Source organism: Lagopus leucura, unplaced genomic scaffold (genome assembly GCF_019238085.1).
Source record: "Lagopus leucura isolate 7727_CA_CO unplaced genomic scaffold, USGS_WTPT01 Super-Scaffold_100004, whole genome shotgun sequence".
Lineage (NCBI taxonomy): Eukaryota > Metazoa > Chordata > Aves > Galliformes > Phasianidae > Lagopus > Lagopus leucura.
Window position 1 is genome coordinate 9,047,009 of NW_024962264.1, and position 27,588 is coordinate 9,074,596.

General features: G+C 51.6%; 2 protein-coding genes across 3 annotated transcripts; both read right to left on the reverse strand.

The window, feature by feature from the left end:
- Positions 1–5,808: 5,808 nt before the first annotated feature.
- On the reverse strand, positions 5,809–8,680 carry LOC122180060. The gene is made up of 6 exons (XM_042871479.1): positions 8,497–8,680; positions 8,055–8,114; positions 7,332–7,463; positions 6,695–6,841; positions 6,438–6,498; positions 5,809–6,272 (listed from the first exon to the last, which is right to left on the reverse strand). The coding sequence occupies exons 1-6, from the start codon at positions 8,659–8,661 to the stop codon at positions 6,169–6,171; spliced, it is 669 nt and encodes a 222-aa protein (XP_042727413.1). The 5' UTR covers positions 8,662–8,680; the 3' UTR covers positions 5,809–6,168.
- A 93-nt stretch (positions 8,681–8,773) lies between these two features.
- On the reverse strand, positions 8,774–25,730 carry SETD7 (SET domain containing 7, histone lysine methyltransferase). 2 transcript variants are annotated; one of them, XR_006178877.1, is made up of 9 exons: positions 25,652–25,730; positions 22,851–22,980; positions 19,701–19,902; positions 18,607–18,796; positions 16,925–17,006; positions 16,251–16,368; positions 15,845–16,002; positions 11,527–14,912; positions 8,774–9,550 (listed from the first exon to the last, which is right to left on the reverse strand). XR_006178877.1 is itself a non-coding variant. In XM_042871340.1 (8 exons), the coding sequence occupies exons 1-8, from the start codon at positions 25,689–25,691 to the stop codon at positions 14,732–14,734; spliced, it is 1,101 nt and encodes a 366-aa protein (XP_042727274.1). In that variant the 5' UTR covers positions 25,692–25,730; the 3' UTR covers positions 8,774–14,731. The 2 variants fall into 2 exon arrangements, 1 of the variants encoding a protein (XP_042727274.1); XM_042871340.1 differs by having other exon boundaries at positions 8,774–14,912.
- Between the last annotated feature and the right edge of the window lie 1,858 nt (positions 25,731–27,588).

A 27,588-nucleotide genomic window follows, 5' to 3' on the forward strand; every position in this document is an offset into this window, starting at 1 on the left:
GGGCCCACCCACGGGAGCTCAGGTGCAGGCAATGTTCTTTAGCGAGCTCAATGGGCGGCGCTCGGGTGCCCCCCCCCCACTTTCAAGAAAAAGCAAGAGAGGTTCATTTCTTGCAGTAGGAAAGTAAAATCCAACTCCCACTCCAAATCCAGTTCCACCCGACGGTGACGTTCCCATAGTTTACCTTTCCGCAACACAAAGGTGTGAGTAACTAAGTAACAAAATAACTATCCAGTCGAACCCTATCCACGGAGCTCCGAAGCGGTGCTCTTAGCGCCGACAACATTGAAGTCGCTACAGAACAGTTGCGGTGCTCTGCGTTCTGACGGTGGAAATAACCCAAGCGCGTACACAGAACGCTGGGTGAACGGCAACAAAGTTGCAATAGCCTCGCGAAGTGAGGCCTCGTTAAAGCTCTTGCAAAAGCAAAAGCTCCCTCGCCAGCAGCAAGTAACCGCTGGAAATTACCAGTTTCGGGGTAGCGTGAGGGAAAGAGGAGAGACAGCAGAGCCACAACATCGTGGGCTGCGGTGAGAGAGGGCTTGCTCAAAAGCAACGGCCTGAGCACATGAACAAGGGGAAAAAAAAAACCTACTTACCTTCAAAAAGCCTTATTAGGCAGAGACCACAAGAGAAATGCTCTCTCCTCCTCTGCCGGCCCTGAAATGAGGACGGGAAGGGGTGCACCCTAGCTCCGCCCCTTGTGCTCGCTAAAGAACATTGCCTGCACCTGAGCTCCCGTGGGTGGGCCCTGCTTTGCCCCCAGGTGCTCAATCACTGCTTCGGGCCCTGACTCGGCCCTTCTGCTTCATTAGCATTCAGAAGGCGTTGCTTCCTAATTATGTCATTGCCCTTGTCAGGTGATCCATGTAATTACAATTACAATGAGATCATTGCAATGTTAATCCAACATCGCGATTACAATGAGAGCCACTAAAAACAAAACAAACAAACAATAAAAGGATCTAAATCCATTTCCATCAGAAAACCTGGCTGCAGTTACAGAGGAAGAAAACACTTCTGAATCTATACTAAACGTACAGCCATGGAAAGTTACAAATGTAATCGAAAAAAAGCATAATTACACCTACACGCAGGAATCGAGAGCGCTGCTCGACTGACAGAATGCCCAGGCGCAAAACACTCATTTGGAACGCAGTCACCGCCCTTAGCTATGCGCCAACGCCGCAAAAGACAAGGCGCCCCTTTCGGAGCGACCCTCGTACCCGGCGTCACATAGAGACACCTGTTCCTTTAGAATTGGAAGGTCACAATCCCGCCAGTGCCATTTCATCCAACGTGTGTTCATCCCATTAACGGATGCTTTCGTTAGTTTCTGCATCTCAGCGACAGCCTCGAGAACCCAGCTCTAAAAAACCTCTGCTCACCCTTTAACAGACTTACACATATTTTAGCGACCTAATCGAAGCAAAGGAACAACAGAGTATGATTTAGGTAACTGTTAGACAACTAGAGAACCATCCGGAGAGCGGCTACTCCGTCCTTGCACAACCTCCTTTTGAACAATTTTCTCCAAGAACACATTCCTTACATTCAGTTTCTTAACAAATTAAATACATTATTATACACAAACTTTGCCGATGACCTAAACTGAAAATTTGTTTCATGCAGTGAAAAGGGGAAAGGAGAAAAATTAGGAAAGGGAAAAGGGCGAAGGAAAAAAAAACACCGTCTACCACGCCTGCCCCCTCCACCAACTGCTGCGATGCTCAAGTACTCACTGGATTTCAGGGAGTTGAGGAAAACCGTATCTGACAGGACCCAAAAGCGCAGGGCTCCTCTCGCTCCTCCCGTCTGCTCGTCATAAGCCTCCTTTCCTTACAAAATCTTCGCATTAGGTCCTGCTGTAAGGCAACTTCGTAGCTCTGTGAAGCATGCCCGTACGGTTCAGTGCTAAAAGAAGCCACCTGCTTCCGTGTTTGAGTGTGAAAGCAGTACGTCTGCTGCCGGTTCTGCACTTCGAAAGCACTGTTTCTTTCTGGCTTTCAGCGGCAGATATATTTACAGCGACACATTGTAACAAGGACAAGCACGGCCTCTCTCACACTTTATGAGCTCTTTTTCAGAAAATTTTGCTCCCTTTGAGATGCCAATGACCTTCCCCCCCCAAACCCCCCGCAGAGAACTGTCACACTGACCTATCTGTGCACACGCAGAATGGAATTGTAAACGGCAAGAGCGTGGAGAGTCTCTCTGATAGCAGCCTGTATTTTTTTAAGGGAGCTGGGGGTGTTGGTTGATGCTCGGCTGAACATGAGCCGACAGTGTGCCCAGGTGGCCAAGAGGGCCAACGGCATCCTGGCCTGCATTAGAAATAGTGTGGCCAGCAGGAGCAGGGAGGTGATCGTCCCCCTGTACTCAGCACTGGTGAGGCCGCACCTCGAGTGCTGTGTTCAGTTTTGGGCCCCTCACTGCAAGAAAGATATTGAGGCCCTGGCACGTGTTCAAAGGAGGGCAACTAAACTGGTGAGGGGTCTGGAGCACGAGTCTTATGAGGAGCGGCTGAGGGAGCTGGGATTGGTTAGTCTGGAGGAGTCTCAGGGGAGAACTCATTGCACTCTACAACTTCCTGAAAGGAGGCTGTGGTGTTAAAAGGTCTGGCCTCTTGTCCCAGGCTAATAGTAGAATCCGAGGAAACGGGCAGAAGTTATACCAGAGGAGGTTTAGCTTGGACATGAGGAGAAACTTTTTCTCTCAGAGGGTGGTCAGGCACTGGAATGGCTGCCCAGGGAGGTGGTGGAGTCACCGGCCCTGGTAGTGCTCAAGAGGCGCCTGGATGAGGAGCTACAAGAGATGGTTTAGTAATAGGAATGGGAGGGTGGTTGGACTAGATGATCTTGCAGATCGTTTCCAACCTTGCGATTCTGTGATTCTGTGATTCTGTGATTCAGTGAACTGCTGTAGCAGAGCCAGTGAGACCAAGCAACAACTTGGGTAAGCACCTTCATCGATGATCCAGATAAGCACTTCTGCTATACACCCGGCCAACCCATTTTTCTCTACGAAACGAGAACTGTCCATGCCCAGAGTCACTTCCCGCACAGAACGCATTATCACACTGGAACGGGCAACTCTGCGGCCCTTGCGGCGCGGCAGATTTGTCCTCTGGCTTCTCCTGCACTTTCCCATCAGCACGCCCGCTGCTGCGGCCCCGACAGGGCCGAGAAATAAAGGAAACTGTCCTTACTGTCAGGCATTGCTATGACAAGGTGGGAAGGGAAGTGAGAAAAGCCCCAAGAAGCAGTTATCATATACATATCCCAACCTGCTCACAACCACAGTCTCCTGAGGAGCTCTTCTGTGGAGCTCCTTCTCTGTATTTCCATGTAGGAAACGGCTGCGGCACATACTCCACACTCAGTGGAATGTTAACTCACAGAAACCGGTTCCTTAATTAATGTTACATTACAATGTCTGATCAGTGAACGGCCTGCCAAGTAGCAAAAGTCTGGCCAAGTTCGTCGCTCCTGGAGGTGCTGGGAACAGTGCCTGCATGCTGAATAGTGTCCTCCAGCTGCCACCGGGGAACGCTGGGGGTGAGGGAGCTGCTGCCGGGCTTTGGGGGAACGTGATGCGCGTGTGGAGCACCTACTGCATATAGCGCTGGAAGCTGGAAGCACGAATACATTTTCTGCACTGCTACCCAGTGATAGAAACTGGCAGGGAACGGAGGTACAGTTTCCACCGATTTCCACAACGCAGGTGTTTCCTTGCTCAAAACTCTCCTTCTGTAAAAGGACATGTTGCATCGTGCAGCCGTAAGGGCTCCAGGGTGCCGGTACCGTGATAGCGGTGCCGCAATCGCACCTCTGACAGGACGGCAAAACCGATTTGCAAAACACAGACAGATGCTGGGAGTTGTGCAGCTGCTGCTGAACCGACCGCGTGTGTTTCTACAGTTTCTAGTTTCTAGTTTCTAGCACGCTCCTCTTCTACACTCCTACTTCAGAATAGACCGATAGGGCGACTCCTTCGAGGAGTCCTCGGTGGGTATCCTTGTCCCCGAGCGTCACTGTCGCTGCTTCCAGGCTGCACGCATCGTTCGGTTCTGTCCTATCTCCCAGTATAAGGCAATGTGACAAAGCAATATCGCTGGTGGGACTGCAGTATCCACCTGGGCACGGAGTGGTGGCTGAGTGGCACCGTTCGACAACAAAACGCTTCCAGCAAGCTGCTCCTTCAAAGGCAAAATCTGTCAGAAGACAGAGAATCAAAGCCGACATGGTATAAAGAATCGGCAATCACACGAACCTCTCAGGGAGCCTTGCTCGCTTTTAATCTACAAGGACAACAGTTTCTGTTAGTCAAAGAGAAAAAACAATTCGTTGCAGGCTGCCAGAAGCATCGGAGGGTGGGAATGCTCTCACGCGCGCTGCTTTGATGCTTGCTACAGTACAACAGACAAGGCACGGCATCACTTTCTGCTTCATGTTGTGGCTTACTATGTTAAAGACAAAGAATGTAAAACAACAGAGTGACAGACAGTCAGGTGGAAGCTCACAGTGGATTCTCACTGACTAATTACCTGCAGAGAGCAGGCCCGGCGACCGAGATTTCGGATGCACCCGAGTGTCAAGGGGAATGTAGCGAGGTGCCAGCTTCTGTAAGCAATCTTCAATATGCAGCTTAGGGTTTAGAACCATAGACTCGTAGAATTGCTCAGTTAGAAAAAGGACCTGAAGGATCATCAAGTCCAACCACAACCATGCTACCCTCACTTTAACAGCCCTCTGCTAAATCCTGTCCCCGAGCACCACAGCCAAACGGTTTGTAAGCACGTGCAGGGATGGTGACTTGACCGCCTCCCTGGGGAGGCCATTCCAGTGCTTAGCAATCCTTTCTGTAAAGAAGCGTTTCCTGACATCCAACCTAAACTTATCCTGGCACAACTCGAAGCCATTTCCCCTCATCCTGTCACCTGTCACCGGTGAGAAGAGACCACCCCGCTCCCACTGTAAGTACCTTTCAGGTATTGGAAGACAGCAATAAGGTCTCCCCTCTGCCTCCTTTTCTCCAAACTAAACAGCCCCAGTTTCATCGAAGCGTCTGGGTTCTTTTCCTAGTATAAGAAAGAAGACTTGGGTCTCTAGCAAAACAAAGTTGGGAACAGCATAACTCCCTCACCTGTTGGGAAAGTGAAAGGCACTCTCCTACCTCTCTCCTTCCTGGAACTACACTGCAAGCATGACTCACCCTTCCAGTAAGGGGGAGGTTAATGGAGTCAGGAGGTGAACCTGCCCGGTCCCGCACGGCCGGAGGTGCCGGGTAACGTGTGCCGTGGGACCGGCAACCTGCTGCACGCTCAAAGCCTGCGGACCTACGTGCTACAGATGCTTCTCGGCCTACCTGGAAGCAAACCCTTCAGTGCAGGTGGGAATCTATGCTCCTCAGAAAACTCAACCGAAAGCTATGGCCCCTCCCAAGGTAGCGCTTAAGCCGAGATCTGTAAAAGAGCTCAGCAGAACACCTCAAATTTTCACTCTCCAAAGGTGAACTAGGTAAGTGACTCCGTATGAGGAGCTGCGCTAACTCAGCCCCTATCAACCTAGCCTTATCCTTCACAAATAAGTTGAATTGGCCCCAGGCACAAAGGCACCCAGAGCTCTGTTTCGACAGAGGCGTCGGACTGGCGCTGCAAGTCTTCCTGTCCTTGACGTGACCTGCCCCGTCCCAGCTGGAGGGCGCCTATTCAGCCAACAGCTGAGCGTGGCGGATCCTTCGCGGACCCTTTGCTACACATGATACAATGAGCATGGGAAGAAGATAAGGGGAATACACCACAATCCGTTTCTTTTAAAAATAAATTGTCTTTAATAATTGAATGTTTACAGCTAGCGCTGCTAGACCAACTGTCAATGATTTCCAGTGAAAGAAGATACAAATTAAGTACAAAAGCCAGATAAAAAAGCTCACGCTTCGCAAAGGCAGTGAGCTATTGCAGCTACACGGAGTCTGAACGTCCCCAAATATCTGCAGGTCCCTCCATTTGCGGTGGGATCTTTGTCGGGCCTTCGACGGCTTCTCTCCTTCTGTGTGCATTTTTTAAAAGGCCCAGGAAAAGCGCATAAAGATTTCAAATGGAAAAACTCCTTTCATCCATCTCACTGTACGTCTCGACGAGCACCTTTAGATCAGTCCGTCACTTTCTCAAGCCATTCTGATGTACGGCGGAGGCTTGGATGCATCTTCCTCCGTGTCACAGTCCTGCGCTGGAAACCGAGTCGGGAAGTTAAGAATGCCATCCCCAGCACCTGCGTGGGGAAGGGAGAGGAAACTGTTAGGCGTCGTAGCCCTTCGCACAAACTCCAGGGTCCCTGCTCAGAATATTTTGCTTATGGGGATTTGCGGCGCATTCAGGACCTTCCTTCCGTAACCCCAGCGAACGCCCAAATACGTAGATCAGAAGAGTTACTCACTCTGTACGGCGCAAACCATTTCCACGGCCTGAGTCTGGTCGTCACAAGGCTGCAACCATTCCTACGAAGGAGAGAACCCCATCACAAACCTCATCATGCGAGCTGGTAAGTAAGAACTGGGAGGCAGCAAAAGGAAGGACGAAAGCTGAAGTCCTTCTGACACCCCCCTCCCTTGGCAGCACTGGAGGAGGACGGCCGGGGCAAAGCCGAGGTAACGTGAGCGTGCAATAACGCGGAGCTGTCAGCCCCGCACTCACCATCCCGGTTGCGCTGTCGTAGCAGGAGCAGCGAGGAAGACTTCGGCACCCCAGGTAGGTGATGACCAGCACGACGACGGCGCTGCAGACGGACGCGATTAACATTGCGATGTTAGCACCCTTGACAACTTTATTCAGAACGAACTTCTGCAAGCAAAAAAGGAAACGTTAGAGCCACGTTCAGATGGCGAAGATTTCCACCAAAATTCTCTAGATATTGTAAGAGAGCCGTGATCACGTATCGGGGTCAATTTTAGGTCAGTGTTCTTTGAAACCTTTCTTCTCTGCTGTGAGGAATGAGCCAAGCTAAGCGCTCCGGTTGAACGCGTTACAACGGGAGGAACGGGCTGTTCCTTGTCACGCTATGAGATACGTCTGGCTAGGCTGCGTCTCCCCGGCCTGACGCTCGGCTCAGACCTGACAAACAGCTTCACACGCCTCGGATGTACCCGTACACGGTTCAGAACGGACGCGATGCGCAAAAGGGCAAACCAACTGACCCCTAGGACAAACCCAACCCTTCTGCTGTGGCGTCGGCGCTTACCAAGCCGACCTCGCTGCGTTGGGGTGCATGGCCCGTCGGCGGGCCGCGGGAAGCTGCACGTCAAGGACAGCCACGAGCTCAGGGGACACTCACCGTATGCACAACGTGTACCGGGTGAGAGCTTGGCTGCTCCTCTTCTCTGTAGGACAGCGTGAGGGAGCTGTAAACTATGACAATGAGGATGGACACGCAAGACAGCATAGATGCTGCTACCAGCACGTTCACCTAGGCAAAGAAACGAAAGGAGAATCAGAAAGGGAAAAGGAAAGTAACGCAGTGAACACAAACAGAAGGGGCCGGCGCGCGGCAGGTCCCAGACTTTGACCTGCTGTAACGCTAGGAAGGATCCGGTAGCAACAGTTGGGTGGAGACCTAACACAGCACAATAAAGGTTTCCACGGGACCGAGCTGCTGAGATACGGTCGAGTCCCACATCTCGCCCCCGGGCGGGAGCGGGGCTGAAATGCGTCCTTCTGAAAGGGCTCTGAGGAACAGCACCCCCCTTTAGGGCTAACACGGCTTGAGACACCCACCCGGGAAATGCAGCTTAATGCCGGGCAGCGATCAAATACAAATAAACGAGTAAATGAACAACACAAGCATTCACGAGCGTTTTCGGCAGATTTGGGTTACTGGAGCCTGCCGGAGCTCACGTTACGCCTCAGAAAGCAAACGGACATCGCGTCCTCCTCCTTCCTACAGATGCGGCCCTTCCCACGAGGGCCATCCTAAGACCCGGGCACCGCAGGGTGCGGAGGCGGCCCCCGCACGGCACCCAGCCCCCGCCCCATCCGCACGCCATGCCCCGTAGCTTACAAGGACCGGGTTCTTCCTCTGAGAGGAAAACAACGCCAGGACGCCCGGGACTCCCATGACCTGCAGCGCAGAAAAGGAGTCGGTGATAAGAGCTGACGACGGGAATCGGGTTGTGAAGATAAAGGGCCGAAAGGCGCTCGTTTGCAGGGTCTGGCTCCGAGGAACGGAGGGACGGAAGAGCTGCCCGCCCGCGGTGCTCCGCGCCGAGGCCCGTCCCGGCGGCGGCCTGCGGGGGGCGGCGGCCGCAGCGGCCCCGCGCTCGGTATCGCCCGGCAGAAGCGGCTCTCGCTCCGTCGCGCGGAAATTCCGCCCGCGGCACCGCCCGGGTTCTGAGCGGGAAGCCGGGAAGCCGGGAAAGGGCCGGCGAGAAGCCGCGGCCTCTCCCCCCCCTCGGAAACCGCAGAGGAAACCGCGAAGGGTAGAAAGCGGAGCGCCGCGTTACCATCCCGGCCCACACGGGCGCTCTGGTTCTGCCCAGCGGCGACTCGCCCCCGAACATGCCGTCGACGAAGCCGCTGACGACGCACAGCGTGCTGAAGGCCACCTGCAGCAGCCCCAGCAGCACCATGTTACGCTGGTTGAAGATGAAGTACCGGTAACGATCCATAGCGCTCCGGCGGGGCGGAGCGCGGCCCCAGGGGGCGGCCCTGCCCTTCAGCCGGCCCGGCCCTCGGTGCCCGCGGCGATGGGCGGCGCGCAGCAGACACGGACAGACGGCGTTGCTGTTGAACGTTTTAATATCTGCATTGCCTCCGTAGCGCAATTAAAGCGATCTTTAAAATTCACTTATTACAAATGTTTCTCGAGTCTGTGTGTTGTTTGTTTGTGTTGTTTTTTTATCTTTTTTTCAAACCCCAGAAACGTTTTATTGTTGTTGTTGGTCTTGCTTCCTTGCACATACACCCAAACACACTATAAAAACCTCATTCGTAACATCAAAGGAAGGGCAATCGTCAGTCATGTAAACATCTTTCTTAGAGTTATCCATTTTTAAAAGTCATGAATAAACCTACAGATGTTCGGTAAGGCTCGTAGTTCGAGTACAAATGTCATAAAACACCTATCAAGTACTGTATACAAGTTATATACGCCGGGGTTAACTGTGAACACGCGTGTAAGCTCACCCCAAGGATTATTCCTTAGCACTTAGTTCTGAAGAACTGAGAGACCCAGAAAGTATGGGCTACAGAGTATTAAAACGGCAGAAGGCCCCGCAGAAACCGTCGAGCGACACACAATTTCAGTCTGCATCTGAGCTCGAGAGTTCAACCCAGCACGGTTACAGTAGGAAAAGATGTACAGGACGAAACTGCGGAAAGGAGGGAGGGCCCCGCTTGCACGGGGCCGGTGTGGGGCAGAGCTATGTCCTGAACGTGCGACGGGCCTCCCTGTTGCCGTGAGTTATGGCAGCCGCACGGGATGCTGGATAAATACTTCCCCGAACAGCAGAAAGGACCGCTTGCAATTGTAATTTGCAATAACTGGTTGCTTCTCCCCTAAAGAAAAAAAAGAAGTCTACTGATCAGTAACCAATTACAGTTGCATCTTACAAAAACACATCCTTTACAACTCTGTTTCGTCTTACTGGAACTTATTTTCTTGTAAAATACGCATTCTACCCAGAAAATATTTCATACAAACATCCTTTTACGTATAAATACATTAAAACTTGTGAAGAGGGTCTTCCCGCACTCGTGATGTTATGGCTTGAACATTTAATTGCTTTCAATTTTTTGTACAGAGTTCTCCCGGGAATGAAAACAGCAAAACCCAACAGTAGTTACAGTAAAACTGAGAGAGAAAGGGCAGCAGCTTCGATTGCCTGAAGACAGAAGAGCGCCAAGAGGAGAGTCCATTCGGCTGACAGTGACCTTAGTGTTCAAAACCTTTGATCTGGGGCAAGTAAACATGCACTCAATCTTGCACCTTGTTGGAAAAAAAAAAAGAGAAAAAAAGAACAAAGCAAATTCTCTACGAGACTGTTCCAGAAATACAGCCCTCAGGTTCGCGGTACACGCAGCACAAGGAACGAGCTCTCCCCACGCGCAGGTGAGCACGATGCCCACGTACACCCGCAGGCAAAGCTGCTCCCAAGCCCGCGCTGCTCCCCCGCACGCCCTCGGCACAAAGCAGTGCGCGCAGAGAGAGGAGGCGGCGGTGGCCACAGCACCCCAGCGCTTAAGGAGACACTGCTGCAACACTGTTTTCAAAGCAATTTTCTTTTTTTTTTTTAAATGCTCAGAAGTGAATTCCTCGGACGCCCACAGCAGCTTCGGCGTTTCTGCTGTGCATGAGGAAACCGAAGCGGTGGGCAACAGCTCTGTACAACTCGTCACCTCATCACAACCGCAGCGTTTGGCCACACGCTGCGCGCTGCTACGAAAGGCCGAAAGAAATCATCGAGGCACGATTCCGGGCCAGGCACCGTGCCGTACGGCCCTGGCACACCTGAAGCGGCGAGCCCAGGCTTCGAGCAAAGGACGACTGCCTGCCAGCTGCAAACAGCGATGGGGACAACGCAGCAGTGCAGGAGGCTCGGAGAGCCAAGCAGGGAGGAAACGGACAAGTGAGGATTTCCACCGCTTCTCGGCTCCCGGTACCGAACACCGGCTCTTCCAGCGTGTGGCACAGGGCGAGAGAGCCTTTGGCGGCACGCCTGCTTCCATGCCAGCCCAGAAACACAGCGGCCCTGAGAAATAAACCACAGCCACTGCCGACTGCGTGCGTCACGAGTAAAAGCTCTGCGCCTAGAAAGGCCCAGCTAGAGTCAGCTGCCTAATCAGTCCCAAAATCCACAGCCTCAGTAGGCAGAGCACCGCATCCCCAGCTGCCCTGAAACTGGCGAGAGTCACCTCTTGCCTGCCTTCAGCTGCACTCGGGACAAAAAGTAAGGCCCGTGCCAGAAGGCATCGTCGCAGCTGCTGAAGCCAAAGAGCGACCAGAACCATCGCTCCGATGGCTGCAGAACCATATATGTGTATTTCCAGGACTCGATTTCTGAAGGCTAAGGTGTTTTTCTGATTAATACCAAAGAATAGGAAAAAAGCTTTTTCAGATTTGCGAAGGAATGTTACGTCTTCCAGCAGATCCCAGAGAGTCACGGAATAGCAGCAGACTCGCTAGGAGAACCCATCTCTAGGCCTAAGCCCTTCTCCCTGTTACCCACAGGCATGACCCAGCAGGCAGCTCTCAGCTAAAACTGACTCACATCCTCATTTCCAAGGTTAACTGCTTCTCCGAAAAAAAAACTTTCCTGCTCTTGGTGACAAAACACAGTGCTGCCACAGGAGAAAAAAAAACAACAAAACAATAATTAATTTCTTTAACCTCTCCAAAGAGAGGGTCAACGGCCTATAACACAGGTTGATACGGGCTCCTTCGCACGAAGGAACTTGGGTAACGACCCTCAAATTGTACAGAAGCCACCGGCAGGCGTGCAGACTAAAGGTGGAAGTTGGGAACCGACCCGTACCTGAAAAAAGCAGCAGTAATAAAATCTCTTAAGCCATCCTCTAGTCACAAAGAGTACACCGTGATCCTCCCGGTCATCCAGCTTCAGCTGACAGCTATGAGCTCTTCTTCCAGCTTCTGCTCCGACCGAACAGGACCCAGGCCAGACTCTCAGAAGTGGAGTTTCTTTACTTCCTGTGTTTTCACAAATAGTCACTGATATTCAATAACTGAAACAAATCGCTTTGCAAAATAAGTATTTCATCCGCTTCCAGCTGAAATCAAGCTCCCTGGTGGGTCTCGCAAGGCTACTGGCAAGCAATTTGGCTAAGCTGGTCTCGCTATCCAATGAGCCCCGGAAGCTGAGCTGCAAAATGCGTGGACCAATTTAAGGCATCGCTCGGAGTTACGTAGTTAACCTGTGTTTCAACCTGAGGTTGCCACGACACACCTCCCAGAAACCCCCGAGGGACCCGCTCAGCCGCGAGCCCTTTTGCCGTTCCGTGGTAGAAACCGTCCCATCCACCTCTACGATAACAGACCGCAAAGAAAGACAAAACACAGAAGAACCCAAGGGCTTGGTCCTGAATCGAGCCAAAGCAGCTTTATAATCGCAACTTTTATCCCAGGTCTGACACTGAGGAAGGGATCTATAGGAGGACCAAGGGTGGAGAATAACACCACAGCGGAGCTGACGCAAACAAAAGCTGCAGCATGCTAGCTGGCTGTAAGCATACACAAGAGCAAGAGCGTAGGCTTGGTGAGCACTGAAGCAGGGGCTTTTGAGAACGCACGGAGACATCCGAGTGCCTTCTTTTCGGGGACTTCCCTATTTCACGACGCACCCACCGATGCTACCTCCAAACCCCGTGTGCTGAGAGCACCCCTCTCTTCTGCCTCTCTCTATATTCACTCGAGAGGAAGACAGACCAACCTATCCAAACAATCAGCTCTGCGTGAAGAGGTGACAGCCGAGGAGTCAGACCGATCGGCAAAGAAGCCAAAGGAGCTCGAGAGATCATAACCTTTTAAGCACAGTTCCCTAGCTGGCATTAGGAGGTGAGCAATCCAGAGTAGGTTACTGAGAAGTAAAGCGGGTTACTGTGGAAGGAGTTGCCCTCTGCTCACAGCTGCGTATAGCCACATACAACGCCCCTCTCCTCTTCCTTGCACTTCAACGCAGCGCCAAGCTGAAACAGCCCCGATCCAAAACAACAACCTGTGGGAAGCGGGGGAAAAAACAAATTAAAACAACAGTAAAAACACAGATTTCTCACTGAGGTCGATTTGCTGAAGCTGTGCCTCCAACCGCCCTTGGACAATTCTCCCTCACCTGTGAGGCTCAATTCTGTCTCTCCGCACGCTCGGTCGAGCCCTGGAGGCATCGCCTCCGCTGCCTCGGACCGACCAGCGGCGGAGCTGCGGCACGAGTCTCCGGCTGCGTTGGAGCTCACGCTCCGCTCGCAGCTGGAAGAGCATCAAAGATCCCGTGGAGTGCCTGCACCCCTCCCCGGCACACAGACTGTAGCTTTTGTGTAAGCTTCAACAGAGAAGTGTGGAAAAAGTGCTCTGTGGTCGGTTGCAGGAAATAAGCAGAGCCCCAGGTTTGAGGTCTGCGCTCGCAATTCCTACCGCAAGTCAAGATTCTCCGAAAGAACTCGTGGCAACCTTCTTCCACTTCTGCCAATGGCCCGACGGCTGGCTCCTGAGGCAGCCAGACGCTAGCAACCGTTCAAGCGACCAAACGCTGCAATAAAAGGTGGGTCTGATTCCCAAGCCATCTATGTTACATATATACAAACATTGTAAACTACAAACGTTTAGAGAAAGCGTCGCAAACGCATTTCACTTGTCGCTAAGCTGCTAAGCCCCGAAGAGAACGTCGCAGTCCCAGATGGGCTCCGGCATCCAGACCGAAGTGACTGTAATTTCTCTCTTCTACAGCATAGGCAAGACGGTATAGCATCCGAACAAAATGAACAACTCCCCTATCTCTGGAAAACACCAAAACACAGCCCTGCAGACAAATATTCACAAACCCTTGCCGCCGACTGTAAGGAAGCTACGGATTGACTGCTGCTTCTGACTGTGAACAGCGAGAGAAGTTTTAACGTTCAGTTGTTTGCCTTTCAAGAAACGATCTTCCTAGCTTTCGCAGAAATCTCAGTTTGACATCTCCGCTCATATTCGCTCCCTATCTGAGCGCTACTAACGACAGCTATATTCTTTGCCAACTGAACACGGACAACTGATACAGCTTTCCTCGACCGAGTTCTGCAGCCTGCCCTCAGGTACGCACGTTTCCTTCAAAAGAACCCATTTGTGCCTTGAGAGCTGGCCGCCCTAACGGGGGAAAGACGCAGACCGACTCGCGGACGCTAACGCCGTTCATGTACCCGCCTTCCGGAACCTGTACTTCTCAAAGTCCTTCAGAAAGACGGTCCGTTTCTCCTCTCGGATAATCTTCGTGCAAAGAACAGCTTCATTTGCGTGTCATAATCATAAATTAAATAAAATAAGCCAGCCACAAAGGCCAGATAAATATTAGGGTTGGACACGTCGCTATGCTACTTAGAGAGCCACAGAGACTGACGCACAGCACTCTCACGTACACGTACAAGCCTTTCCGCTAGTTAGAAAGGATTTTCTCCTGCAAAAGAGGATTCGTAGAAAGAACAACGTTCAGACAAGAGGAAAGGGGAGTTAAAACCCAGCCTCCTAGATGCTAATAAACTGCTCTATTGCAAGATTCAGATCAAAGGTTTAAAAAGGCAAAATGATGCTACTATTAGAGAATATCAAAATATTACTGTTATCATCACAAGTGGCATATATGCAAAATGCAGTTGCACAATAATGCCTAGGCCGATAGAGCGACACTAAGTCTGCCGACTAAAAGTGAACGATATACCCATGTTAGTTTTCTGTCTAGTCTTTTGGCGTCTTTGCATATGGTGCAAAAGCAGAAGCTACCAAAGAATATCACGTCTCGTATAGAATATTAAATAATTTCTCCAGATAAGACTGGTGCGACGCTAGCTAATTTTAAATCTGCTATGAGTAACACAGTCAAACCTAGTTAGTATGCAAGAAACTTATCTCTTAACACAGAATGCAAAGTTATGATGCAACGGCATGAACAATCCCTGCTCGTCCAGTTTTCAGTACAAAGGTAGTGCATAGATCCAAGTTTCTTTTTGAGTTTGCTGAACTGAGGAGGCTCCGCTTCACTTCTGCTGGGCGGCCTGGAAAGCTTTCAGTTCCAGCTGGTACCACTCGGGTGCTTCCGGACCGTTCTGCCCCACAGGGTTGTGATCGTATCCGTAGGCCACGGTCAATTCTTCATCCTTCTCCACAGCCCGGATGGTACGGATACACTTGATGGGCCCGAACCGAGGGTGAACGAACCTATAGGCGAGAAGAAACACTATGGCAAGGCTTCGCTGGCAGCTCACAGACTCCGTTAGCCCCCCTTGTGTATACTTTCAGCAGTCGCTCTGCCTGAAATCTGTATTAGGTCGGCAGATTTCTCCGAGTCAGCCTCATAAAGGCTTGAGGAACGAGGGCATACGTATCGATACATGAGCACCCGTTTGCCCAGCTCTGCCGACAGAGGTCTTTCAATAGTCCTGCGACATGGCTCGCTCAAAGAAAACTAAAAGGTTAATCGCTGCCACAGGCCTGCAGGGGTGACTATGTGGATAATAGCAAACAAACGCACATCATACGAGACAGGCGAGCGCAGAAAATCGCTCGTCTTCGTTTCCCCAGCACGGGTACCTACCAAACAAAAGGCGCTTCCGTTCATCATCTCCCAGGGCCCGACAGTAGAGGAAACCAGCTAATTCAATGCAGGAAAACTATTCCCCACGTACAGATCTACTGTCCTTTCATACGCTGGTACGAAAGGCGTCTGGACCCTCAGGCACACGTATGGCACTGGAAGTTTCCTGACGCTGTGCACCGACTGCAAAGCAGCAGGACGCTTCCTTTCTGCGTTTCCCAAGTGGCAGCGCATTTGACGCTGCTGGCCACGCTTCTGCAGCTCAGCCGACCTAGCGCGGTGCTACTCCAAGTAGGGCTGAGAGCACCGAGTTCATGCGTTTTATAACTCACGGACAGCTGCCCGAACTCGCACCGAAGTTGCCAACTTGAAGATATTCCCCGACCCCCGCCGCAGATTAGTCCCAAGAGACGCCAGGCACGGGAAATGCCGGCCAGTTTCCAGCGGGACCTCCTTCAGCACCGGGACCCATTGCCCCACGCTGCCCACGGCCCGCGAGCCCGGGCCGCGGCACCGTCCTCGCGGCTTCGGCATCGGAACACAAACTTGTACTTACGGGTCGTAGATGCAGTTAGGAGTGAAGGAATGGTTGGCCTTATGCCCCAGCGAGGCACAGTACTTGGCGGCGTGGTTGTAGGGCTCCGGCACGTCTATGACTGTTTCGTCGTCCAGGGATATTGTATTCCCATTGAGGGCCCAGTCTCTGCTGTCTACCTAGTTGGCAAGGCAAAAACCCAGTGTGCGCACGGAGGGTCGACCTCGTCGGCAGTTTGAAAGCAAGCATTCAAACGCATGCAACTAAAGCTTTTCCTGGCTATGTATTTTTTCCTAAAATACACAGTTGAACGTGCACTTGCTTCACATTAAACTCCGTCGTATTAAATCTTAACGGTAAGAAGGGGATGCTATAACATTTCAGAAGGAGCAATGAAAATTGAGACTGACTTTTTTCTCTCCTTTACCTCCTGGTGTGTAATTCTCACTCCGTTGTAGAAGGACATAACGGTACGAGCTTCTGCCGCGATTTTGGAAAACAATCCTTCTCCAGCACTGGAAATGAGAGAGACATCGACGTACACCCTACCAGGGGAAGAACGAACACACTGATTACTGAAATATGTCACAGTAGAAGAACAGCACTACAATAGAGTCTCCTACAGAGCATGAGTGTCACCCGCTACCATGGGACGACTCGCTGAAGCAGAACCCTGCTCTCCTACAGGTTCTGCATTTACTTTTGGCACTACGCTGCATCTGTGTGGAGCTGCCGTGACGCTGGCTCCACGTCTAGAGAAGGGGGGAGCGGTGCGCTCGGTTGCTCGCAGTGTTACACATGGGGGCTATTACTGGAGTTCAAGTACTGGACTCAACACGTATCTCAAGCGCTACAGAGCTCCCAGTTGAATCTCTGACAACGTACAGCTGTGTTCTATCCACCAGAGTGCAATTTTATTGCGTAAGACAGAAAAATCCAATTAAGTCAAATGTTTCCTGACGTGTGGCATAGGCTCCGTACCGCAAGCCTTCAGACAACAGTTGTTTCAAACGAGGAAACGCAGGCAAAATCCGGTCCTAAAAACGTTACAGCAAAAAGGTACGGACGGCTTCGGAGGAAGGGAGAAAAAAAACAGCCTACCTCTCTGACTCGTAAGGATCGGGAAGAAGAGCGTTTGTAGAAATGCAGGATGAAGTAGATTTGTCAAAACTGTACACCGGGCCTAAAAGGAGAAACCAACGAGGGAAACAAATGAATGGGCGGTACGCAAAGCACGCGGCCCTTAACGTAATTGAAATGTTCAAAAATTAAATTAATGTCTGCATAAAACACCGTGCTGTGGGGGGAAAGGGAGGAGAAGGAAAAAAGGGTACTAAACGGAGGTGCACCTCTGTGAGAGGCCTGCTTCAGCAGGACAGTTTTACTCTTCCCCCTCAACGTAACAGAGCAGCAGATTACTGGCAAATGAATACATCATCCTTAAACTATCAAGTTTTAAGAGACTGGACAGCCTTCCAAAGCTGACCCTTCTCAAGTCTTTACTTGAAACCCAAAGCAAAGTTTTAAAGGATATATTTAAAAATACAGTAAGAAAAAAACCGACAACAAACAAGACACAAAAAAAAAGCATGGACTATTTCATCCGTGATGTTTTCTAATTCAGAACCGGAACAGACATCCTCTAGAAGGTAACGTTCAGTAATCATAAAACACATTTGCTACCGTCGCTTACTTCCTGCTATTTCTAAGCAACTCAGCGGTACGGTTCTAATGAAATCCTCACATCCCTCTCCAAACAAATGCCAGAAGCTGTCTGGGAGACAGGTTAAGACGAAGGTGGATGTAAGGAGAAAAACAATCCCAATTATTACTAAGTTTGGTAAAAGGCCATCGCCCGCAGTATCCAAGTGCTAAAAACAGATCTGATCTGGTCTAAGGCAGCTTCATTCAAAACATAATCGAAACCCATTTCTAAAGCTCAACTTCACCAACTCGGATTTGTTTTAAGTAAAAACCAAGAGATTTTAAATAAAAACAAAAGGCAGTAGGGATACTCTCAGTCCCCATCCTCTTCTCACTGACTTCTATTTCGCATTGGGTGACGCAATCTTAGGTGGCCAAAGAGCCGATCTTGCAGCAGCACGGTTCCTGCTCATGCGCACGGCTCTTCCCCTCTCGCCCCCAAACACAGCGCGCGCCCCAGAGCGCCAAAGCCATCCCGGAATGACGTGCCCGACTCCAACCTTTTTATAGCCTCTTTGTGTCAGCAGACCGAAGGGTCCTGGTGACTCACGTTGTTACACAACAACTGAATTTAGTTCGCTAATTCCAATCCCTGTGTCCTTCCACTTCCGTAACACAGACGGCACGATACGCACAGCGATAATGTACACTCGTCCACATGAACTGACGGAGCTACAGCCACGCTACAGCCCCCCTCTGCACTGCTGGTTATGTTACCTATAAGACAGAGCTTGCAGCTGTGCCAGCGCTACCGCTGTTAAGCGGGCTTTCATGCTGACCCAGCTGGCAACGGTGAGCGCAACGAGCAGGACCGCGTCCCCAAGCGTGCCAGAAAAGGGTTACGGAATGCAGTTCAGCAGCACCACCACGTGGGCCACTTCCCGTTTGTCTGCAGAGCAAAGGGCTTGAGCTCTTCCGCCCAATTTTACCATTTAGAAAAAGGGCTTCTCACTGATACGCTCATCCTCTCACCGCGGCCAGGCTTCAGAGCCTCTAATGGAACATATTATTGAGACTGAGCTGTTTGCGGCGCAGAGCTGATAGCAAGAACGCAAGTCGCTGCGTTTAGCCCAACTTACTGCCTGGTACGACTTCAAACTGAGGTTTCCCATCCTCTAAGGATGTCAGAGTTGCCAGTTTGGCTTCTATCATTTCTCCATCTATGAACTTTCCGGAATACGCAGTCCTTCCATCAGGGTACACGTAAGCTATCTTCTCTCCAGTCATCTCTCCTTCTTCATTCACTTCTCCTACGAGGCTGCCTCCGTCCTGAAAGGACAAGGAAGAGAAGAGCACGCAGTGATTTTTCCGGACTTTCTGAAAAGAAGCAACTTAAATTAACTGCCGTAAGCTCAGGTGTGAGGAAAAATGACGTAAAGAAGCTGGGTACGATTCTGGTCAGGATGAAAATGACACAGGAAATGAACTGGGTCTTCTACATGGTTTGACGCCGTCCGAGCCCGTGCTCTTTCCCGCCTGACAAAACTGAGCTTCAATTCACAAAAGCTTTACAGGAACAGACTGTGAAACGAGGCCCAAAGTAATGCACGCACAAAAGCCCACCTGAGAAAAAACAACCACCCTCGTTGCTGTGACTTAGCCTGGTAGTAAGAGCACCTAGCAATTAGGAAGGCTTTTTCCAGAAGAATACCCGAGCTTCTACCAGGAATCAGAAAAACTCTGTCTCTCTTAATGCCTGAAGTACTAGCACACCCCTCGTGCAGACGCACAGCTCTCACACCAGTTTTATCTCGTTTGCTGGGCCAAAGCAGCACGTGCCTTGCGTAGGAGTCCTCCCCCAGCTAAGCAGGAGCAGCCCGTTACGTTAGCGTGTGCAGCTCCCGAGCCTTTTGTCAGCAGTCAGTGCTACAAAGTGACAGAACTGCTGCCCTGCATTCTCAAGGAGATATATGGAAATACATCCTACGTGGCACTGGGCTCCCCGGAACGTAAAAACGTTAAGGGCAGCTCACAGCCTCGCTGTACACTGAGCAGCACCGAAAAGGTTTCACGGTATCTTGGATTATCCTAAACCAGAACGAAAACAACTTCCACCTAGGTTCCTGTGTTTCCTTTCAGATAACTGGCTCTTGGTAGGTATCTCCCTTGGCTGCAGAGAAAAGACATGTGAGCGTTCCATTTAGCAAAAAAGACAGCGAGAGGTCATGCTTACCGGGTAATATATCCAACAAACTCCATGTCGGATGTTGTCCTTATACTGCCCTTTGAATATCAGTCGCCCATCGCTGTCATACTCCTGCGCTGGGCCGTTCAGCTCTCCATCCACATACGTGCCGTGAAGCACCACTCCGTCCTCGTACGTGTAAATTCCCTGGCCCTGCAGGGCATCGTCAACGTAGTACCCTTCCAGGGTGCTGGCAACAAGAGAAAGGGAACAGCTATAGAAGACTGTACACCTCTGTAAGCAGCAAATTCAAAGCCACAACGTGGGCACAACGCAACCGCGCTCTTTATGCCGTCCTTTGACCGGGGCACATGGAGTGTACAAAGCATTCTTCATCTGAATTACACTACTGAGCTTTTTTTTTTTAATAGGCTGCGGTAGCAAATTGAAACAGTGCATGCACTGCTCTTGGTCCAAAAAGCACATACTGCTCAAGAAAGCTACGCTCACATTAGGTTCTTCTACCTCCTGTGTGTGGCTCTGTGGTGACATCGCTCCGGTGAGAAGAAACTGAACTGTCATCCAGGTGGACCGTACTAGAGCACACACCGCAGCCTGTCAGCAAGTCACAGCTCGCTCCCTAGCAACACACACAGCAGCAACCTGCCCTGGATTTGCTAAAGGCACTGTCATTTTTCCATATAGTTCTATTACAATGGACCGGAGCCTGTCAAACACAACTCGTGCTGTGCTGCAATTTGAACAAAGGCACACTCAGCTCACTTCGACTTTGTCTCACAAACCCTTCAGAAGGGACGCAACAACTTCTACGTTTTGCTTTGTTTCCTTGCTTAAAAATGCAGCCAATGGAAACTGCAATGAAAGCATCACCGAGCAGATCCTCCTTCACGGTTATTTCTCTCTCGAGCCAAAACCGGCCTAAGAAATACAAACTGTTGAGCTTCCACTCCTGCATATTTAGCTCACGGGCAGCTGCAGCACACACGCTTTTGCTGCATAATACTGCTTCCAATGTAGATGTTTACAACATAAGCAGTTTGTCTGAGAGCACAAGAGTGAAACTCGCTGCAGCTGATAACACACACAAAGCCCACGTTTAAGCTTACTCTTTAAAAGAAGTCACGCTTAATGCAATATGCCTCCCAATTCTTAGCCACGCCAACGGACCCTGACCCACCATTCCTTACAGGTGGCAGGACTGAAAGCTTTTTCTCAAACATAATGCACGTCCCTGCTGTGATCTGAGAGCTGTCAGTTTATGGGAGCGCCTGCTTAATGGAAGCAGCAGCTGCAGCTTAGCGCCAGGCGCGGTCCTCACGCTCACAGCTACTGTGCAAAGTGCTTGTGAAGTGCTCTCCTGCAAGTGCTAGCACCGCTGAGAGCTCGGAGTATGCCATCCGAGAGAAGAATCTGCCACAAGTGAGCTTGCTCTCCAAAGGAACATGTGGGGTGTGTTACCTTTTTGAAGGGGGAGAAAAAAAAATAAAAACAGCAAAACCATATGTTTTTTAATTAGTTTATTATTATTATTATTATTACTATTAAAGTGTTTAATTGAGTTTAGGGATTAATAACCCTTAAAGTTAGCTGAAATCTGCCCGCTTCCTGCCCTGAAGCACAGAGTGTGGTGCCATAGGGAGAGCTGCTCAGAGAAATGTTTGCCATTCATTTCTCTTCATAAGCTCCCCTCCTAAGCTCTCAGTCTGGCTGAAGGCACAGTTAATGGGAACAGCAGGCCCTGCCTTACGCCAAGTCATCCTCCTTCGCTGTGCTGCCTGACATGACCCGGGCACTCCCGCTACCCAGCAAAGCTAGGTAAATTGTGATGCCATCGGAGTCACCGCTTGCTTATGGCTGCCGTAGCTCAATTACAATAAGCTCAGGCCAGTTTGGAGAAATAAACTTTTTCCAAACCCGTATCACAGACTGCTTGAGTATATTTTCATTTTGCTAGCTCCTGCAGTCACGCAGTAGCCAACCCTACCATTTCATTAAGGGTTACGTTAATTAAAGAAAAATCAAGAGCTGGCAATGATGAAGAGGTACGGCAGCAGCCCCAGTTCCCCCATGGAGCGCTGCCAGGACTCTGGGTGAGGTGGAGCAGCTCCACCAACCAAGCCGTGGGCCACTTTCTCCAACTGCACGCTCAGAGCTTGCTCTGCTGAGGTCATCAACAGGCACAGGAACGTTATGCACACGTGTCCATAGAGACACTGCCTGCCAACTCGGAAAAAAACGGTGCTATGGAGAGGTCAGCTGCTGGGCAGTAGTGATTTTCACTGTCTCGAACAAGATTTAATAAGCCCCCATTATCAAACAACAGTAGGGATTTTTCTTCATCCAGGCTGAGAGGCCTAATCAGCTACCGCGTAACTGAAGAAAAATATTATGCTCCCCATGAAAACAGCCCCACAGTCTCCGTACGAAGCGGCTGCAAAGATGGACGCAGACAAGGAGCTGACTCACAGAGCGGCACAATACCTCCGCTCCTGCTCGGAGGTTTGCAGAGCGAGGGGGAGAGCGGAGCCGGCACGACTGTCGGCCTCGCAGCTGCTATTCATAGTGCCACCGGCAGCTGCGGAGCCAAGAAGAATCGTGTCCTTTCAGACATCTGCCGCTCCTTCCCAGGAAGTTCTGAGCAACTGCGAGGAGAAGCGCTGCTGGTGGGGGAAGGCACTCGGGGTGCTACGGAAGGAAGCGCGCCCGCAGGCACACAGCAGCCCCTGTCGCTGCCACAGCTCCCGGAAAACAAAGTGCAAGTTCAAGGGGCTTCTCTGAAAATAAAGCAGGCCACGAGCAACGTGCAGAAGACGGGGTAGAGCTGAGAACAACGCCACACGTAACTCGGTCCTTTTAGCTGCTAGCAGCTCCCGAGACCAAGTGCACGTGAAGACCGGAAAGGCCCCTACACCTGCGCGTGGCAACGCACTGGAAGCTGTAGGCCCTTGATTTGCCTCGCAGGCCTCCGTAAAAGTTCACTACAGTTACAGGCTTGAAATCTGTAGCCCAGCACCTGTCGCTGTGACTTTTCAATAGTTCTGACTACATCCCAATTCCTAAGGTCTACCACTAGAGCTCTTCCTACAACATACATTACTTGGAAACTCTCAGTGCGAGGAATGTGGATTAAGATTCGTAGCATAGAGAAATATAGAACATAGGAGAGCTGGTCTTTACCTTCCATCAAAGAAGAAGAACTTGCCACGGCCATTCTTTTCTCCATGAACAAAGTTTCCCTCAAACCTATCTGTGGACGAATACGTGACCGTACAGAATCCATGTGGCAACCCATCGTCGTCTAGATGTCCTGAAAGAAAAGGCACATAACAAACACCAAAAAAATACATTAAATGTGATATCGGTTTGCACATCCACCCCGATTACGCAGATGCCCGAGTTGCAGCAGCTCTCCAGTATTTTACTTTAACTCTTACCAAAACATTGACGTTAAGAAAAGTTTTCAGAGATTCAGTATAACTAAGGCTGCTGTTGTGCAACCAGCTACACTTAAAGGTAAAAGTAAAAAGGGGCAGGATACCAGGAGAGGGATGGAAGACGTGAGAGATAGGAGAAGAATAAGCAAAAACATAGAAACCTATCTGAAATAAAATCATAGGATGGCCTGGGTTGAAAAGGACCAAATGATCATCCAGTTTCAAACCCCTGCTGTGTGCAGGGTCGCCGACCATCCGCAACCTCCTCGGGCAACCTGTTCCAGTGCATCACCACCCTCCGTGTGAAAAACTTCCTCCTGATATCTAACCTAAACCCCTCCTGTCTCAGTTTAAAACCAATCCCCCATGTCCTATCGCTATCCACCCTTGTAAACATCCCTTCCTCCTCCTGCTTAAATGCTCCCTTCAAGGATTGGAAGGCCACAACGAGCTCTCCCCGGAGCCAAATAAACACGTTCCATATCACTCTAGCTTCTCTTAACACACAGCTTTAAAAATACAGTAACTTTTCAAATCTAAACCATGCTCTTCCTGGTGAGAAAGACCACATTTACACTTCACTCCATTGAGTAAGATGGGGGTTTTGGGATAAATATAAGCCTTACAACAATGTGGGCGTGCCACCTCATAGCTATATCCACATAAGCACACAAAAATAAAAGCACGTAATATCAGCCACACCGCATGCACGCAGGATGCCTGTCGGTCAGCCACGCTGTACCTCAAGCGCTGCTTGCCTGGCCTTTGCGATGTGCGAAGCCTCTCCCAGCCGTATCAGCTTTCCCCATCGCAGCTGGCACACACGGGGACGGCAGATGGGGGACACACAGATCCCCGCTGCGGCTCTGTTTCAGACCGAATGCAACCGGCAGCTCCGATTAACTTAGAGCATAATGGAGCTCATGTTGCAGCTCTCGCTGCTTCTTCGGAGCCAGAGGGAAACCGACAGCTGCTCCCGGTGTACCTGGAGCCCATAGCACTGTGCTGGGGGCACAAAGCTGCTGGAGAGCAGCACGGTGAGGATGCCAGGAGCCCTCCCGCACGTGCACGCACACGACCTTCCCCAGCTTGAAGTAACTAAGAGAATGTTCCTCACAGTAACTGAGTTATGCTCTGTCGGTTTATTAACCATCTCTCACGTGCGGTACAACCAAGTATGGAAACGCACCCAGGAAGGTGCACAGGAGGAAATGATGAGATATCCCATCTTGTTTACAAAGCATATCAAAGCCATCAGACACCGCTCAGCATGAGAGCTTGGAGAAGTAACAGAGCAAGGGATCAGAAGTACAGAACCACGCTGTGTCCCCGAGGGCTTCTCCTAATGGTGCAGAGGAGCCCTTACTGCCGCCGTGGGCAGGAAGAGCCCGGGCCCCTCCCGGCACCGGGACAGCCGCGCTGCAGAGCGGGACGGGCTGAGCAATTATGCCCGTGTCATTATCACAGCGCCGATAACTCTGATGCGGACATTTCTTTCACAGGGAAAACCGCCACGCGCACACGCAAGGTTTCAATAAAGGGCCCGAACTCCTAACTTAGCAGTATGAGAAGGTACGCCGGTGTAAGCTCACAAACCCTACGCTGCACACCACAAGTTCTTCCTTTGCCGCAGGAGCGAGGCTTTTATAAAGCGCTCGGATTACGTCTAAATCAAAACTAGCGGCACACGGTGCTTCTGAAAAGCAAACCAAACCACCTTCTGACCTCACTCGTGGGGCTGCTCAGCCCCGTTAAGGAGCGCCGGGTTGCGGAGCCCAGCGCAGGGGCTCCGCGCACGCACAGCGCACACGGCAGGGCTCGGGACAGCCCGAGCTGCACGTGCAGTGTCTTCTGAGGGCCGCTCCAGGGGTTCTGAGTCTCAGCCACAGCATAAACGACTCAGCCCTTCTAATAGGCACAGAACACGAAGAAAGAATTAAAGCCATCTTCAGCAAATAAGAGATGTTCGGCGCCTCTCAGTCAACAGGAAAAAAAGAAAACAAGCAATCCGAAGCTTAATGACACGGATGCAGCTTTGCTACAGAGCCGAGGCCTGCTGCTGAGCTCTGCTCCAATGAATGGAAGCTCCCCCAGCGCTCCAGCGGGAGCACAACACCGCTCCCTTCCCTAGCCACTCTCCCCTGTCGTGACAACAAAATCCAGTCGTCCGAACACGCGTCTAAGTTCCGGATCTGCCGCTCCCGTTACTCCTCCCAGGCTACCCGGCGTTTAAGGACAGCAACGACTGCCCCCTTCGCCGCCACCCCCAGACCCGAGGTGCGAGCAGCCCCCCCCCGACACGGCGGCCCAGCACAGCCGTCCCCACGCCCGGAGGAGCGCGGCCCGCCGGCGGCCGCAGCCCCCCTGCCGGCCCCGCGCCATGTGCTCGGCGCCGTTGCATAAGCCCGCTGATGTCATGCGGGGCCGCCCGCAGCCCCGAGCCTCCGCCCGCAGCCCGCGGGACCGAGCGGCGGGGGCCGGGCCCATCCCGCCCCGCCGATACCGAGCGGCGAGGCCCTCCCGTATCCCGCCCCGGGCTGACACCTTCCACGGTCTCTTCCAGCGTCTCCTCGTCGCTGTCCATGGCGGCGGCGGCGGCGACGGGCGGGGCGCAACCGCGACACCGCGGCCGGGAGCGCGCGCGCCGCCCCGCCTGTCCCCGCCCCGCCGAGGGCGTGGCCTCGAGGAGGGGGCGTGGCCTGGGCGGAGGGGGCGTGGCCGCGGTAGCGACTGCGGTGCTCCTTCAGACGGGTGTAGTGTGGACCGGGCTGCTCAAAGCCCGAGCCCCATTGCACTCACCTCACCACGCGCTCGCCAGAAGCTTTGGATGGGCTCTTCCCATCTCCGCTCCTAATGCTTCCCTTCTGCGTTCTGGGGAGGGGATCAGTGAAACCGAGAAAAACCAGAAGTTGGGCACTGCTGCAGAGTTGAATGGTGTTTTTCTCAGCTGCTCATCAGCACGGACAGAATTCCCCCTGCAACAGAAGGCTCTGCTGTGGCCAAGTGACACTCTTGAGACAACTTACAGTTCCTGGCACGAACACTATGTCCTCTAGCTCAAGTTCTATCCTGATCTAATGCTGGAAGGAGATTCTGCATCTGCCAGAACACAGTACCCAAAACGCAGCACGCTATCAGCAACAACAGCAAAGCTATGCTTAGTTCCCTTGTTTAGACTGGGAAACTTGTGCTCTTTGATGGGCCGTGAGAACTTAGGCCAGATGGAAGCAAAGTAAGGACTGAGGCCAACGGAACCGCAGGATGAAGCTGCACTGCGGAAATCTGGTGGAGAATTCCCTCCCAAGGAGAGGGAAGGGATATGATTTTCTGTCACAACAGCGCCAGCTCTGTCACTAAACTCCTCTATGCACTTACGCACCTGAGTCGCAGCACAGCAAATCGTCCCGTGCCTCGGCTGCTGAGAGATGCAAACTTTAAGGCGATGGGGAAGCACACGCACCTGAAGTTTTGGTGAGGAGCTCATTCAAATCCACTTTTCTCCTTGGCCAAATCATTAGTGGCTGGCTCCACATAGTGGATTCTCATGTAATTCCACTGAGTAGGGTTTGGCATTTGGTACTTTCCCCGCAGTGTGGTTTCCCAGAGAGGGGCCATTTGCAAGCCTGAACAGTCTAACGGTCTAACGGTCCTTGCAGGAGAGCAGTGAAATCCAGCCGGAGTCCTTCTGGAGGCCAACAGCAGTCCTGTTTTTGGCTGGGGAGACTGGGGATTGGGAAGTGGTGGTTTGCATCTGTGAGCGTGCTACTGGGTGTCTGCAGAGATAGGGGCAGGGCATCAGTGGAGGAGTCTGGTTCTTCATAAACACAAGAACATGCTGTGATTAAATTTGTACATATTGTACCTACAAAGCCATCGTCAATATGGATGTACTCATCTGAAAGTGAAGGTGAATCTGCAGCACTGACCGAGGGCTATCGAAGCCACGATGAGTGGCTGAAAGTGCCTCATTTCAGAGAGGGCTGTGGGGAACAGGTGCATTACTGTAAGGAGCTTGTTGGATGCGTGCTGGGTGCGGCCGTATCACTTAGTGCTGCTCCCTCCAGCCATGGCAGCGGGCTGCTCAGAGGCTGTGATTTCAGTTATGTAAGTTGCTGTGTCAGGCCGGGAGGAGGCCGAGCGGAGGCACACAGATGATGCTGCACTTGTGTGCCGAACAAAGCACGACTCTAACCAGAAACTTTCTGGCACCGGTTTACAAGAAGACGGGTTCCCATCTGCTTCCAATTTTGGGATGTTCTCTCCGCGGGATGCGCAGTGATAACCTGTAGCTTCCCACTGCAACATGACTCACGGTACCAGTCATCAGTTCTGGGAACCATATGTGCTTCTGGGAGCAGCCACTGAGAACTGGGGACTGTGCTGCTCCTCTGAAGGTGTTGTCAGATGTGACTACAAATACAGAGCCTTCTGCTTCCAGCCCCGACAAACTCCGCCCTTGGATTCCCAGCTGTCTTTTTCAG

What these genes read in the sequence shown, in the direction of transcription:
- LOC122180060 (XM_042871479.1), bottom strand. Translation starts at nt 8,661, where the DNA reads ATGGATCGTTACCGGTACTTCATCTTCAACCAGCGTAACATGGTGCTG. An exon ending in CGCCCGTGTGGGCCGGGATG is followed by an intron (nt 8,115 to 8,496) that starts GTAACGCGGCGC and finishes TCTGCGCTGCAG; the next exon opens with GTCATGGGAGTCCCGGGCGT. An exon ending in AGAGGAAGAACCCGGTCCTT is followed by an intron (nt 7,464 to 8,054) that starts GTAAGCTACGGG and finishes TTCTTTGCCTAG; the next exon opens with GTGAACGTGCTGGTAGCAGC.
- SETD7 (XM_042871340.1), bottom strand. Translation starts at nt 25,691, where the DNA reads ATGGACAGCGACGAGGAGACGCTGGAAGAGACCGTGGAAG. An exon ending in TTTGTTGGATATATTACCCG is followed by an intron (nt 18,797 to 19,700) that starts GTAAGCATGACC and finishes TTGTCCTTTCAG; the next exon opens with GACGGAGGCAGCCTCGTAGG. An exon ending in GTTTGAAGTCGTACCAGGCA is followed by an intron (nt 17,007 to 18,606) that starts GTAAGTTGGGCT and finishes TTCTCCTTTTAG; the next exon opens with GCCCGGTGTACAGTTTTGAC.